Source organism: Cetorhinus maximus, chromosome 34, assembly GCF_964194155.1.
Source record: "Cetorhinus maximus chromosome 34, sCetMax3.hap1.1, whole genome shotgun sequence".
Classification (NCBI taxonomy): domain Eukaryota; kingdom Metazoa; phylum Chordata; class Chondrichthyes; order Lamniformes; family Cetorhinidae; genus Cetorhinus; species Cetorhinus maximus.
The window spans coordinates 5,117,085-5,132,470 of NC_135912.1; the positions used below are offsets into that span (position 1 = coordinate 5,117,085).

The 15,386-nt window shown below is 45.1% G+C and overlaps 1 protein-coding gene across 1 annotated transcript in view; it reads left to right on the forward strand.

Moving 5' to 3' along the window:
• The window catches only part of LOC144671845 (uncharacterized), a 148,006-nt gene that overhangs the window by 86,196 nt on the left and 46,424 nt on the right, over positions 1 to 15,386 (forward strand). The window contains exons 25-31 of the mRNA XM_078533894.1: positions 1,570 to 1,673; positions 3,378 to 3,504; positions 6,012 to 6,135; positions 9,469 to 9,596; positions 9,697 to 9,786; positions 10,541 to 10,612; positions 12,232 to 12,300. Of these exons, the coding sequence (XP_078390020.1) occupies positions 1,570 to 1,673; positions 3,378 to 3,504; positions 6,012 to 6,135; positions 9,469 to 9,596; positions 9,697 to 9,786; positions 10,541 to 10,612; positions 12,232 to 12,300 (714 nt within the window). The remainder of the gene's footprint in view (positions 1 to 1,569; positions 1,674 to 3,377; positions 3,505 to 6,011; positions 6,136 to 9,468; positions 9,597 to 9,696; positions 9,787 to 10,540; positions 10,613 to 12,231; positions 12,301 to 15,386) is intronic.

The window sequence follows — 15,386 nt, forward strand, 5'->3', positions numbered from 1 at the left end:
TGATGGATTGCCAAATACCCTTTGGACCAAAAATAAATGTGGTGGTCATGGGCAAGGTGTTTGGTCTTTTGTTTTTTTTTTTGCAACGTGGAACCAAATGGGACAACTTGCTAGCAATAATGGAAGGTTTAAGCCCTGATAAATATTGCAATGGAAACCGTCTACAAGCTGAAGAAAAAATATTTTCTTCTTGACTTGTAAGAGGTGTTCCACTATATCTTGGCTCTGCAAAAATGCATCCCAAACCAGGCAGGCAATCCAATGTACCTTTACAATTATCCTCTTATTCTGTAGAATTCCACTGGGCTCAGGCGATGGTGTAGTGGTATTGTCGCTGGACCAGTAATCCAGAGACCCAGGGTAATGCTCTGGGGACCTGGGTTCGAATCCCACCACGGCAGATGGTGGAATTTGAATTCAATAAAAATCTGGAATGAAGAGTCTAATGGTGACCATTGTTGATTGTTGTAAAAACCCATTTGGTTCCCTAATGTCCTTTAGGGAAGGAAATCTGCTCTCCTTACCTGGCCTGGCCTACATGTGACTCCAGACCCACAGCAATGTGTGGACTCTTAACTGTCCTCTGATCTAGGGATGGGTAATAAACGCTGGCCTGGCCAGCAACACCCACATCCCATGAACAAATTTTTTAAAAACTCCAATTTTATACATTTTTATACCAATGGAACAAAACATAAGAACTCATAACATAAGAAATAGGAGCAGAAGTACGCCATTTGGCCCTTTGAGCCTGCTCCGCCATTCATTAAGATCATGGCTGATCATCTTGTGTTTCGATTTCCACATTCCTATCTAACCCCAATAACCTTTGATTCCCTTGCCTAACAAGAATCTACCTACCTGTGCCTTAAAAATATTCAATGACCCCGCCTCCACCACCTTCTGAGGCGGAGAGTTCCAAAGCCCCACAACCCTCAGAGAAAAAATTCTCCTCCTCTCTGTCCTAAAAGGGCGATCCCTAGTTTTAAAACAGTGCCCCCTAGTTTGGGACTCACCCACAAGAGGAAAAATCCTTTCGACGTCCATCTTGTCAAGGCCATTCAGGATCTTGTATACTTCAATCAAATCACCCCTCACTCTTCTAAACTCCAGTGGAAACAGGTCCAGTCTGTCCAACCTTTCCTCATAAGACAACCCATTCATTCCGGGTATCAATCTGGTAAACCTCTTCTGAACTCCCATTGTATAGAATGAGAATGGACCTAATTCATTCTCAGTAGGCCCATTCCTTCCCATTTCACAGAATATCGTTGAAGCTAATTGTTTCCCTGCTCAATACAGTTGTGCAGGGTCCCAATCCATGTCGGTTATTCCAGATAATCCAACTCGGTGGATAAAAGCACCCCTACAAAAATATTGAATGAGTGTAAAATATTTCCAAGTTAACTTTTGCAATCCATGTGCGTCACTCCTGTTTATGGTCAGTATACCGTGTGGTGGTGTCCCATGGTGGTCGGGGCAGTGCATTGCTCAAGAAACACTCTGAGACTTGCATGCTATGCTGATGTTAAACGTGTTAATTTTAGTTTTCCATTTTTTCATATCTAGGAGCTGTGCAGTCAGAGGTGGATATGGAAGGCGTCAGTGCAGACCCTCTGACAGTGGCTGAAGAAAGGACAAGTGAAATGACAGGAAAGCAGGAAATGAACAAGGTAAAAGGCATATAGCATTTATGCCTAGTGACCATATTTGCAGTGTTCTGATGTGAAATGCTCATTCCTCGGTATTGGCGAACCAAATATTTTTTTTATCTCCAGTTTTCTCCCTCCCACTCCATCCTCTCACCTTGTTCTTCCCAGGGATCATCAACAGTGCTATCAAGCGGCACTTGCTTGGCAATAACCTGCTCAGTGACCTCCAGTTTAGGTTCTGCCAGGGTCACTCAGCTCCTGACCTCATTACAGCCTTGGTTCAAACATGGACAGAAGAGCTGAGCTACCAAGGTGAGGTGAGAATGACTGCCCTTGACAGGGCAGTCATCATGGTCACACCTGACTGAGTGTGGCACCAAGTAGCCCTTGTCCTTGCAAAACTGGAATCAATAGGAATCAGGGGGAAAACTCTCCGCTGGTTGGAGTCATGCCTAGAACAAAGTAAGATCATTGTGGTTGTTAGAGGTCAATCATCTCAGCTCCAGGATATCACTGCAGGAGTTCCATAGAATAGTGTCCTCGGCCTAACCATCTTCAGCTGCTTCATCAATGACCTTCCTTCCATTATAAGGTCAGAAGTGGGGATGTTCACTGATGGCAATGTTAAGCACCATTCACGACGACTCACACTGAAGCAGTCCATGTCCAAATGCAGCAAGACCTGGACAATATCCAGGCTTGGGCTGACAAGTGGCAAGTAGCATTCGTGCCACACAAGTGCCAGGCAATGACCATCTCCACAAGAGAGAATCTAACCATTTCCCCTTGACATTCAATGGTATTGCCATTGAATCCCCCGCTATCAACATCCTGGGGCTTACCATTGACCAGAAGCTGAACTGGACTAGCCAAATAAATACTTTGGCTACAAGAACAAGTCAGAGGCTAGGAATCCTGTGATGAGTAACTCATCTCACGACTCCCCAAAGCCTGCCCACCATCTACAAGGCACAAGTCAGGGGTGTGATGGAATACTCCCCAATGGCCTGGGTGAGTGCAGCTCCCACAACACAAGAAGCTTGATACCGTCCAGGACAAAGCAGCCCTCTTGATTGGCACCCCATCCACAAATATTCACTCCCTCCACCACCAACCCACAGTGGCAGCAGTATGTACCATCTGCAAGATGCACTGCAGCAACTCACCAAGGCTCCTTCGACAGCACCTTCCAAACCCAGGACCTCTACCACCTAGAAGGACAAGGGCAGCAGATAGATGCAAGCATCACCACCTGGAAGTTCCCCTCCAAGTCACTCACCATACTGACTTGGAAATGTATCGCTGTTCCTTCACTGTCGCTGGGTCAAAATCCTGGAACTCCCTCCCTAACAGCACCGTGGGTGTACCTACACCACAAAGACTGCTGCGGTTCGAGAAGGCAGCTCACCGCCACCTTCTCAAGAGCAACTAGGTATGGGCAATAAATGCTGTGTGAAGCCCACATCCCGTGAATGAATAAAGAAAAAAAACCCTCGTCCCCTCGCTCCTCGTTTCTCGCCCTTGCTCCCCACCCCAAATTCCACTCTGCTCCTCCCTCACCACCCCTCCTCCTCCCTCTTCTACTCCCACTCCACCACTCTTTGTTCACACATAGTGCAATGGGAGCAGCCTTCTACCTTCTGTGCTAGTAACATTGAGCAACCTCTGTTTTGATTGATGAATTCTGGAGGTGGCATTTCTTTTCACACCCATCTTGGCTTCAAGGCAGAGATACCAGAAGCTGATGAGAAAGTTGAAGGAGTGAATGACCAGGCTGAAGCGATTGCAACGAAAGTGGATCAGGAAGCAGAGGAACAGAACGTGGAGAAAACTGAAGAGACACCCAAGTCAGGTAACTGAGTGAAAGCAGGGCCTTTAAGGGGCTTCTTCAGAGCTCAGAGGGCCCTCGGGAGGGGCGGGTGTCGGATTTCCATTTTCTTCAACGGTTTTTGATTTATTAATGCCACGTTCCTGGCTCTCTGCTCGTAATAATTACTTTCATTAAAGAAAGCATTGACTTTCGGGGAAAGGGGATCCCTTGGAAGAGTCAGTGATGGCAGTCAGTTTCCCTTGTGCCCCACCCCCCACAGCCCCACCACCTAGAACTTTAAATTTTATCTCTCTAAAAGGCCTGCCCAGACATCTACCAATTGTGAGTGAAATCAGAATGCTCAGGATTACAAACGATAACAGGCATGCTGGAAATCTGAAATAAAAACAAAAGGAACGCTGGGAATACTCAGCAGCTCTGGCAGCATCTGTGGAGAGAGAAACCGAGTTAACATTTGAGGTCAGTGATTCTTTCAAGAGGCCTGATGAAGTCACTGACCTGAAACATGGACTCTGTTTCTCTCTCCACAGATGCTGCCAGACCTGTTGAGTGTTTCTGGCATTTTTTAATTCTTATACAGTCAATAGCAACCTGTTTGAACGAGCACATTATCCTGAGCAGGCAGGGGAAAAGAGACCAGATGACTTGTCATCTGCAGAGAATCATGTTTTTTTCATTCTTTTGTGGGATGTGATCAGTGCTGTCAAGGCCAGCATTTGTTACCCATCCCTAATTGACCTTGAGACCTTGAGAAGGTGATGCTGAGTTGCTTTACTGAATCGTTGCAGTCCATGTGGTGTAGGTATACTCGCAGTGCTTTTAGGAAGGGAGTTCCAGGATATTGATCCACTGACAGTGAGGGAACAATGATATTGCTCCAGGTCAGGATGATGTGTGGCTTGGAGGGGCGATTGCAGATGGTGGTCTCCTGCACTTGTCCTTCTAGGTGGTAGAGGTCGCTGGTTAGAAAGCTGCTGTTGGAGGAGCCTTGGTGAGTTGCTGCAGTGCATCTTGTAAATAATAGACACTGCCACCGTGCGTCAGTGGTGGAGGCAGTGAATGTTGAAGGTGGAATGCCAGTCAAGCGGGCTGCCTTGTCCTGGAATGTGTCGCGTTTCTTGAGTGTTGGAGCCACACTCATCCAGGCAACATGAGAGCATTCCATTTCACTCCTGACTTGTGCCTTTGTAGATGGTGGACAGGCTTTGGGTAGTCAGGAGGTGAGTTACTCTCTGCAGAATTCCTAAGCCATGACCTGCTCTTGTAGCCATAGTATTAATATGGCTGGTGCAGTTCAGTTTCTGGTCAATGGTAACCCCGGGGATGTTGATGGCGAAGGATTCAGTGATGGTAATGTCTTTGAATGTCATGGGGAGATGGTTGGATTTTCTCTTGTTGGAAATGGTTATTGTCTGGCACTTTTGTTCATGTTTGGACCAAGGCTGCAATGAGGTCAGGAGCTGAGTGGCCCTGGTGGAACCCAAGCCAAGCATCAGTGAGCAAGTTACTGCTGAGCAAGTGCCACTTGATAACACTCTAAACAACACCTTCCATCATTTTGCTGATTATTGAGAGGAGGCTGGGGTGGTACTTAGCTGGGTTGGATTTGTCCTGCTTTTTGTGGGCAGTTTTCCACATTGGATATTGTTGGATAGATGCCAGTGTTGTTGCTGTACTGGAACAGCTTGGCTCGGGGTGTGGCTAGTACTGTCAGCATGTTACGAGGACCCATAGCCTTTGCAGTATCCAGGGCCTTCAGCCATTTCTTGATATTGCATAGAGTGAATTGAATTGGCTGAACGTTGGCATCTCAGGAGGAGGCCAAGATGGATCATCCACTCGGCACGTGGCTGAAGATGATTGTAAGTGCTTCAGCCTTGTCTTTTGCACTGTTGTGCTGGACTCCTCCATCGTTTAGAATGAGGATATTTGTGGAGCCTCCTCATCCTGTTAGCTGTTTAATTGTTCACCAGCATGCATGACCAGATGTGGCAAGATTGTAGAGCTTTGATCTGATCAGTTGGCTATAGGATCGCTTAGCTTTGTCTATCACATACTGTTTCCACTGTTTGGTTCCTGTCCACAATTTTCCTCTCCAACCATGTAGCATTTTTTAAGTGTAAGTACTAAGAACATCAATTTATACTTATTTAGCATCTTTAACATAACAAAACATTCTAACACACTTAACAGGAGTGCTATAAAACAAAATGTGACATCTCAGTCACAAGGACTGAGGTCAGGTTAGGTCAGGTGACCAAAAGCTTGGTCAGCAAGGTGGGTTTTAAAGAGCATCTTAAAGGAGGAGAAAGAGAGGTGGAGAAGTTTAGGGAGGGAATTCCAGAGCTTAAGGCACAGTTAATTGCCAGCACCACTGCCAGTGATGGAGCAGTTAAAATCAGGGATGCTCAAGAAGCCAGAGTGAGGTGGAAAGTACGGTACAAACGCTAAAAGAAGTCTTCGGGGCTTGTGCAACAAATGTGCCAACTGAGCATGGTGCTTTTTTCCCCCCTCATTCCCTCAAGCAGCGCTTCAGCTGATTGTGAGTAACCTGGATCCTTCGAAGAATTTTGGCGAGCTGCAGATTGCTGTCATCAGCTTCTTCATGGAAAGAAAGCTGTCGGTCACATCCATCAGCATGAAGAAATCCAGGTACGGCGATGCATGTAACTGTTATTCGGAGAATGCCTGCTAGCTCGTGTGTCTGTTTAAGATAATCAAACATCCCAAGAAGTGACTGTCAAACAAAAGGAGACACTGAGCCACAGAAGGTGACATTAGGACAGGTGACCAAATGCTCGGTCAAAAAGATTGATTTTAAGCAGCATCTTAAAGGAGGAGAGAGAGGCGGAGAGGTTTCGGGTGGCAATTCCAGAGCTTAGGGCCCAGGCGGCTGAAGGCACGGCCGCCAGTGGTGGAGCGACTAAAATCGGGGATGCTCAAGAGGCCAGAATTGGAGGCAGGCAGAGATCCCAGAGGTTTGTGGGGCTCGTGGAGGTTACAGGGATTGGGACGTGTCAAGGCAGCAGAGGAACTTGAAAACAAAGACGAGACTTTGGACATTATTTTTAGCCATTACCCAGTACACTGTCATAATCTGTGGGACAATGACAGAGCTGCGTATCAACTGCAGTTCTTTGTTGTGTAAACACTTAGATTGCTATGATGGTAACCAAGAGCCGGTTGTGAGTCAATGTGCAAAGTAATGCCCATAGTATAATATTATGACTCAGCCAATGGTAAAGGCTGAGTTATTCAAATCCCAGAGGGGAAACTTGAAGCAACTGTCATACCCATTTTTTCCAATTTGTATGTTTCGAGATGCAGGCTTTGAATTCAGCAGTAATAAGACCACCGAGCCTCAAGAGGGTTTTATAAAACTAAATTAAACATTTCTTAATACAAGAAAATTGTAAGCACAAACATATGCCTACAAAATTACTACTACATTAACTACAAAAATCTCCTCATTAATCTGACTCTGTTAGACCCCCCGCAGTAAGGCAACAGTAAATCTCATAGATTTAAACAAACACCTAGCAAATCAGACCCTGGACAGTGGCATTCAAAATGACTTTCTTTCAGCCCTGAGACCTTGCAGACAGAAACTTGAGGCTTCTCACACTTGTTGGATCTTAAAATGCCTCTACCTTACCCAGAGCCTCCTTTATACATATCTTTCGCTTTGAATGTAAATTTTCCATTGTATCACTAGGATTTTAATTTTTAACCTCTTCTAACAATAACATCCTTTGATTCCACCAATTTTATTAAAAAAAACACATTGCTTGGCGTCTTCTCGCTAGGTGCAAGATTTCACCCATTCTTTTAAATAGTTTATTTAAAAATGAAAATTGCCCCCTTGACATCTATGTTTCTAAACTTCCCCATGTTTATCTAATTAGCATTTCAGACCTACTTCTTTCTATACATCAAAGCCTCTAGACCAGATGGCTTTAGTCCAATTAAGGCACAGGCACTGCAAAACTCTATTTTAAAAAATAATTTCCAATAATATTACAGACATTAATATCTCTTCATGACAATAATGAGATTATTGGGAGAATGATGGAGGCCCATTTTGGCTCTTAACTTAGAGCCTTAGAAAAATGGCCAAAAAGAAAACAAAAAATTTTGTAAAAGCTAGCCACCCATTCTGTTACCTCCTTTCAGCACCTGGTCTGTAGCTTTGCAGGCTACAGAACTTCAGGTACTAATACAGGCATCTTTTAAAAGAGTTGAGGGTTTCAGCCTTCACTACCAAACCAGGCAGTGAATTCCAAACACCCACCACCCTCTGGGTGAAGAAAATTTTTCCTCATTACATTTCTGACCAGTCTGCCATGTGGAACCTTGTCAAATGCCTTACTAAAATCCATGTAGACAACATCCACTGCACTACCCTCATCAATTTTCCTTGTTACTTACTCAAAGAATTTGATTAACTTAGTAAGACACGACTTTCCCCTAACAAAACCATGCTGACCAACCCTGATCAATCTGTGCTTTTCTCGGTGACAGTTTATCCTGTTTCTCAGAATTGGTACTAATAATTTGCCCACCACCAAGGTCAGACTGACCGACCTATAACTTGTGCCCAAAATAATAAATTCTCCTCGTGTGACATCTGTTGAACTTTTGTTGGTTGCAGATTCTGATGGCCCCTCAAGCAAGGGGAGACGGTGGCGTAGTGGTCAGGTCACTGGACTAGTAATCTGGGGGCTCAGGCTAATGTTGAAGGTTCGAATACCGCCACAGCAGCTAGTTGAATTTAAATTCAATTAATAAAACACCTGGAATTGAAAGCTAGTCTCCGTGAAACTCTCATCGATTGTTGTAAAAACCCATCTGGTTCACTAATATCCTTCAGGGAAGGAAATCTGCCGTCCTTACCTGGTCTGGCCTACATGTGACTCCAGACCCACAGCAACATGGTTTGACTCTTAACTGCCCTCTGAAGTGGCCGAGCTAGCTGCTCAGTTCAAGGGTAATCGAGGATGCAAAACAAATGCTGTCTTTCTAGTGACGCCCAAATCTCTTGAAAGAATAAATAGAAAAAAGCCAACCAGTTTGTGCAAATGCAGCCATCCCATTTTGATCAAGTGCCCAGTCCTCCTTGCAGAGGCCGATTTGAGTTATATTTCAAAAATCTAGACTTGTACTTGGGGAGGCCGAAATTACAGCAGCAACAGGAACATGACACAGCCAAAAGAGATCTTAAACCTAGAGCTGTGAAAGGAACAAGTCTGACTTACGCCCTGGGGCAATGTTGATCACAGCACAGGTAGAGATTTAGGATGCTATAGCTGGCATCAGCCACACTGGGCAGTGAGGAAGAAAGTGCTTTGCTTTTATAAAACACTTTCAAGACCTCAGGATGTCCCAAAGTGCTTTACAGCCAATGAAGCACTTCCGAGTATAGTCACTGTTGTAATATATGAAATGTGATTATTAACACACACAAATCTCCCCCAAATGAAAATGATCAGTTTTAGATGTAGGTTGAAGGGTCAATCTTGACCAGGACACGGCAGGGGGAGAACTCTTTTCTCCCAGTGACAACAAAGTGTAGTGTCTTTGACCTCCACTTGAGAAGGTTAACAGGGCTATGATTTAATGTCTCATCCAGAAGACTTCCTTGGCCACTGCGCGAGGAGTGGTCGACCTGGATCAAAATCATCTCAGATCTCTGGGGTGGGCTTGACCACCTGATTCTGAGGCAAGGATGCTGCAGCCAGTGAACCACAGTTGATGCCTTCTGCAGTCGAATAGCTCGGTGACCCTTCCTGTCTTGGGCGCTAGCAACCTTGGAATAAATTCCAGCAGGTCAGAACATGGGTGACAAATAGCAGTGCATCATGTACATTTAAATTTTTTGTGTGGATTTTCGTATTTTCGTTTGGGGTGGGCAGGGGGTTTGACCCTTGTTGCACAGTAAATTCCTCTTCATCTTCCTATCCTATCTCTTTTCCCCACACCCCACAGAAAACGTGGCCAAGTAACCTTTCTCTCCGGAAAGGATGTAAGCCGGGCGCTGAAGTACAACGGGGAGCAGTTACTGGGCCGTGCGCTGAGGCTGCGCAGACCACTGCAGATTCAGAAACCTGTGGCAAGTAAGTTAAAGGCTTGCATAATGTTCGATAGAGTGCAGTGTATCGCGGGTGAAATTATAATATATTTTTTTTTAATAAATGCAATGATTTGTTTTAAAAGTTGTCAAGGGGAGGAAACGAAAGTTTAAGGAATCCGACTTGGAGGCCACGACTCCGCCCCCAGCCAAGAAGAAAAACGTGCAGAAAACAGGTACGTAACCGCGTTTGGCATCTTTGCAAGCATTCTTAGGGAACCACGGTAAGATGGTGGCGCTGTCGAGTGCATGTAGGAATTTGGTGGAGCAGGGAACCTGAGCAGCTGCTGCTCTTGTTCTGGCGTTCTGTAAGCTGTGGCCCAGTGGGTAACACACTCGGCCCAGTCACAAGGCTGTGCGTTCGAGTCCCACTCGAGGAACTTGAGCACAAAATCCAGGCCGACGCTCCCTGACGCGGTACTGATGGGAGCGCTGCGCTGTCGGGGGTGCCATCCTTCAGATGGGACCTTAAACCGAGGCCCTGTCTGTCCCCTCTTGGACGTAAGGGACCCAATGGCATTACTTGGGGGGGAAAAGAGCAGAGGTGTCCTGGGGCCAATATTTATCTCTGAACCAATACCTCGAAACAGCTCATCGTGTTGCTGTTTGTGGGATCTTGCAGTGCGCACATTGGCTGCCGGGTTTCCTACATTAGAATTCTTCAAAAGTACGTCATTGGCTGAAAATTGTTTTGCAGCGTCCCCGAGTTTGTGAGAGGCACTGTATGAGTCTATAAAATTTGCAGGGCTACCGGGGAAAGGCATGGGAGGCGGGGCTAGCTGAGTTGCCATTGTAGCGAGCTGGCACAGACACGATGGGCCGAATGGCATACTTCCATCCTATAACCATTCTGTGATTCTGAAAGTCTGGCCTAGTCTTTTCCTGAGTGTTCTCATTGTTACTCAGCTTTTTATTTTTGTTTCCCAAAAGCCGTTTTAACTAAGAAAAAAAAGGAGCTTGTGTCTCTGCTGAAGAAGAAAAAGAAGAAAACACAGGAGCAAAGTATGTACATATTTATTCCTTTACTGAACCTGTAAATGAATTTGTACTTTTCTTGCCCTCTTCTGTCTAATTCATTACTCACCGGGGAGCGAGGGGGCTACACTGCACGCTAGTTCCAGCTCAGAAAATGACCACTGGTTGTAAACGAATCTGACCCATGCAGTCAGGAAGATAGCTACCTGTGTCAAGCTAGCTCATTAGAGTAGGACCATAGAATCGTACAACATACAAGGAGGCCATTCGGCCCATCGTGCCTGTGCCAGAGGTGCTACACTTTGGATGGGGAGACAGGTAACCGCAATTCCCACCTCATCAGTATGTAGTGACTCTCATGCTGGAAAGTTGAGTGAGGACAACATTGGACAATATAATCGTGCCTTCTGCTCGCTCAACTTTCCAGCCTCACCTATGTCATTGCAACTGGTGAAAGCGGAAGGGTGACTCCTGGACACCCCTTTTGCCTAGTTTCACAATAGCAGAATTGGGGGGGGAAAAAAGCCGAAAATGCTGCGAGAGCCATTTAAGAAAATCCCAAATGAATTGGGTTGATCGGTGAATCAGCACTGACAGTGTCGAGTGAGAAACAGGATCTCGCCACCTCCAGTTGCCTTGGGGTGAAGTGACTTCCCACTGCAGCACTAACACATAGAGATCAGAAGGTAACTGTGTAGGATTATTGCTATCGATTTGTCCTCATGGTTAGGGGAGTAATCCGATTACTGGTTCTAACCTTGAACGGAGATGGCAACCATATTAAGCTTACTAAATAGAAGAGGAGATTTTTTTTTGTCGAAGCTTTTCAACTTGCACTCATCAGGACAATTCACAAGAAAATGCCGATGTCGTGAGAAACAACATATTTATACTGTGTGAGAAGAGAGTGCTACAACCAATCAGCACTCTCTTCTCATACAGTATAAACATGTTGTTTCCCCTGATATCAGCATTTTCTTGCGAATTGTCCTGATGAGTGCAAGACTAAAAGCTTTGACAAAAAAATATCTTTTTTAAGCAATACTTAAGTTCTGTACTACCAAACGACTATTACTAAATAACTTATTTGATTGCCAAAAAGCAGCTATAAGGAATACTCAGAACTGGAAACACTGTTCAGAACACAGATTGACTGGACGGTTATTCTGGGGAGGGCCAGGACTGTCTACCAAATAAATTCTTCCTCTTTCATGTCCCCTATCCTCCCAGTAGTGCAGTTGTTCTCCTTTATAGACAGTTTTAGGTAAAGGGGACCTCTTCTCATTGCCTGTCTTGGCGATGAGGAGAAGCCTATTGTTGGTGGCTCACTTAGGCTGAGTTTGCCAATAGCCCGAGAATCAAAATCCACGGCACTTAAAGAAGCTGAAAATAATCCTGTGCCCTACACCAGATTCATTTCCCAGTTTGTGTTGAGTTCCCAGAGTGGTGTTGGGAGCACTACAAATGACTTTGATGCCCCTGGGCTAGTGAGTCAGCCAGGGTTTTGGCTCCTGATGACTTACCAGTGACCTCCCTGTTGCCAGCAAAACCCATGGGTGTGGATGGCTGAAGAGGACAAAGTTGGGGCTCGCTTGGATTTCACTTACCACCCTGGTGTCACTAATTGTATATTTATGCCTCAAAAGCTGAGAAAACTGAGAAGGAGGAGGAAGCAGTCCCACTTCAGAAGAAAAAGAAAAAGAGACAGGAAATGGGTATGTAAATAAACCCTTTCAGTTATATTGCTGAAAGAAAAGACATGTTGTCGAAGCTTTTCATCTTGCCCTCATGGACAAACGCAAGAATACTAAATTTCAAACAATCACAACAATTCATACTACAGGAGAAAAAGGTGCTGGTTGGTTGGCAGGAGGCGTTGGCACGGAGCTGCCAAGGGGAACTGTAGGCTCTCCAAGCTTACCCGTGATTACCCATATAAATTGGTGTGACCGTTTGAAATTTGGCTTTCTTGCATTTGTCCTAATGAGCGCAAGATGAAAAGCTTTGATAACATGTCTCTCTTTACAGCAATATTGAAGTTCTGTGCTACTTTCAGTTATAATTTTCACAGTTTCTTCAGTACTGCACAGGGAGGTTGAGAGACACAGGCATTCCGGACAGAATAGTGAATGGTTCACTGCTTTTAAGTGTCGCTTTCAAGGCCAACCTTAGCTGCCCTGTGATGCTGATGATAGAACTAAGCATCTTGCTAGGCCACTTCAGAGGACATTTAAGTGTCAATCAAATTAACATGGGACTTGTTTCACACCGAGTACCAGACTGGGTAAGGACTTCAGGTTTCCTTCCCTTTAGGACATCATTGAACCAGTTGGGGGCCTCCGCTCCTTGGCTGCTTTTATTGGTACGAGTTTTTTCTTTGTTTCAAATTTTAAAGTTTTTTTTCATGAACTACATTCAAATGGTGTGATTTGAACCCATGTTATGAAACTAGAACTGGGGGACATCGTTTAAGAATAAGGGGTGTCCCTTTTAAGACAGATGAGGAGAATGCTTTTTCTCTCGAGGGATGTTAATCTGTGGAATTCTCTTCCTCAGAAAGCATTGGAGGCTGGGTCATTAAATTTATTCCACGCGGAGATAGAGATTTTTGATGGACAAGGTAGTCAAGGGTAATTGGCGGGTGGAGGGGGTAGAGACAGGAAAGTGGGACTGAGAGCACAACCAGATGAGCCACGATCTTATTGAATGGCAGAGCAGGCTTGAAGGGCTGAATGGCTGCCTCCTCTCCTAAGTCCTATGTTATCTGTATGATTAGTCCATGACTTTGAATAATTAGCTGAGTAGCATAATTACTATGGTATCATACCGCTACCTAATTGACTCACGCACATAGAGTCATGGTCATTACGGCACAGGAGGAGACCATAAGGCCCATTGAGTCCATGCTGGTTCTCTGTGAAGCAATCCAGTCAGACCCATCTCCCCGCCTTATTCTGTAGCCCTGCAAGTTCATTCCCCGCAAGGGCCCAACTGATTTCCTTTTGAAATCATTCATCGTCTCTGCTTCCACCACCCTTATAGGCAGCGAGTTCTAGATCATTAACCACTTGCTACACCTCACCTCACTCCTGGATCCCTTGCTCAAAGCCTCAAATCTGTGTCCCACTAGCCCTTGTGTGAATAGCAAATGGGAACAACTTTTCTTCGGTTTAGATAGAGGTAGCCAATCATAATCTTGTCCACCTCTATCAAATTTCCCCGAACCTCTCTTGCTCCAAAGAGAACAGCCCCTTCTCCGACCTAACCTTGTGACTAAAATCCTTGATCACCGGAGCCATTCTGGTAAATCTCCTCTGCATGTTTATGGGAAGGCAGAAAAAAGATACAATCCGTTGATTAAAAATCTTTTGCAAAGCATGCACTTCCTGCCCTCAAATCTCACTTCCTATTCTTGGTTACACTTTTCCATCCATGTTTTCTATTCAGTTTTACTATGTCAACTGTCATGATGTAGTTGAAGACTCTAACCATTAGGTGGCTCTGTAAGGGCAAGTTCCTGAAGTCTCTCTTTCCAACTCCATCACTATATGTGCATATATTTCACATGCTCACTATACATCCAGGAAGTGTAATGTCACACTACTTATGTCATTTAGCCTTTGTGTTTCATGATTTAAGTGTATTTTCTGTGTTCTCAGCATCCAATTTAAGGGAAAATATGACATTTGACTCATTTTTTGGCCAGGCACTGACTCTTTTGCTCGATTCTTTTCCTCCACCTGATTCCAGCCTGCAGATCCGCCTGAACCCCTCCAGACTGCAGATCCGCCTGAATCCCTCTCCCAATAGATCTGTAGCCACCTCATATGTATTTGAGAGAAAAAAAAAACTTGCATTTTTATAGCGCCTTTCACAGCCTCAGGACATCCCAGAACACTGCCCAATCCAATTTGAAGTATGGTCACTGTTGCAGTGTTGGAAATGCAGCAGGCAGTTTGTGCACAGCTGGCTCCCATATACAGCCATGAGATAATGACAAGATAATCTCTTTTATGTGATGTTGAATGAGGGGGATAAATATTGGCCAGGATACCAGGGAGAATTCCCCTGCTCCTCTTCAAAATAGTAGCTGAAGGACCTTCCACACCTACCTGAGAGGGATCTTGATTTAACATCTCATCGAAAAGACAGCGTTTTCGAGAGTGCAGCACTCCCTCGGTACTGCTACTGGGAGTGTCAGCCGAGAGATATTTGTGCTTGTGTCTCCAAAATGGGACTTGAACCACCCACCTCCACATAGCCCATTGAATCAGAGGTGAGAGAGCCAATGCACTGAACCATGCCTGACACATTAGCATAGAGACATATAGACCCAAAAGAGGAGAGAGCAGAACTGAGACTGAAAAGGAGAGGCAGAGAGAAGCAAAATAGAAGAGAAACAAAAACGTAATTGGAGATAGAGAGAGAGAAGCAGGAAAACACACAAAAAAACCACGAGGAGAGGAGATAAGAGAGCAGAGGCACATCCATGGACTTGCCTTGCTTCTTGTGACATGAATACAGTAAAAGCAGGCAGGAGATGATGCACATATCCTCTGACTCAGCATGGGGAGTGCTACTAGTGGACGTTACGTTGAGGAGTTTCTGTGGAGTAGTGGGAGCATTCCTGTCTCTGACCCAGAAGCTGTAGTTGTGAGTCCCACCACAGGACTTGATGGCACATAAAGTGCATCCATATCGCAGCCAAAAGGGTTAACATCAACCTGCAACAGTCAGAGCGGGAGAGACTCTCAGTCAGCCTTGTGATGGAAAGCAAGTTGGAGGCTCTACCGTCACAATC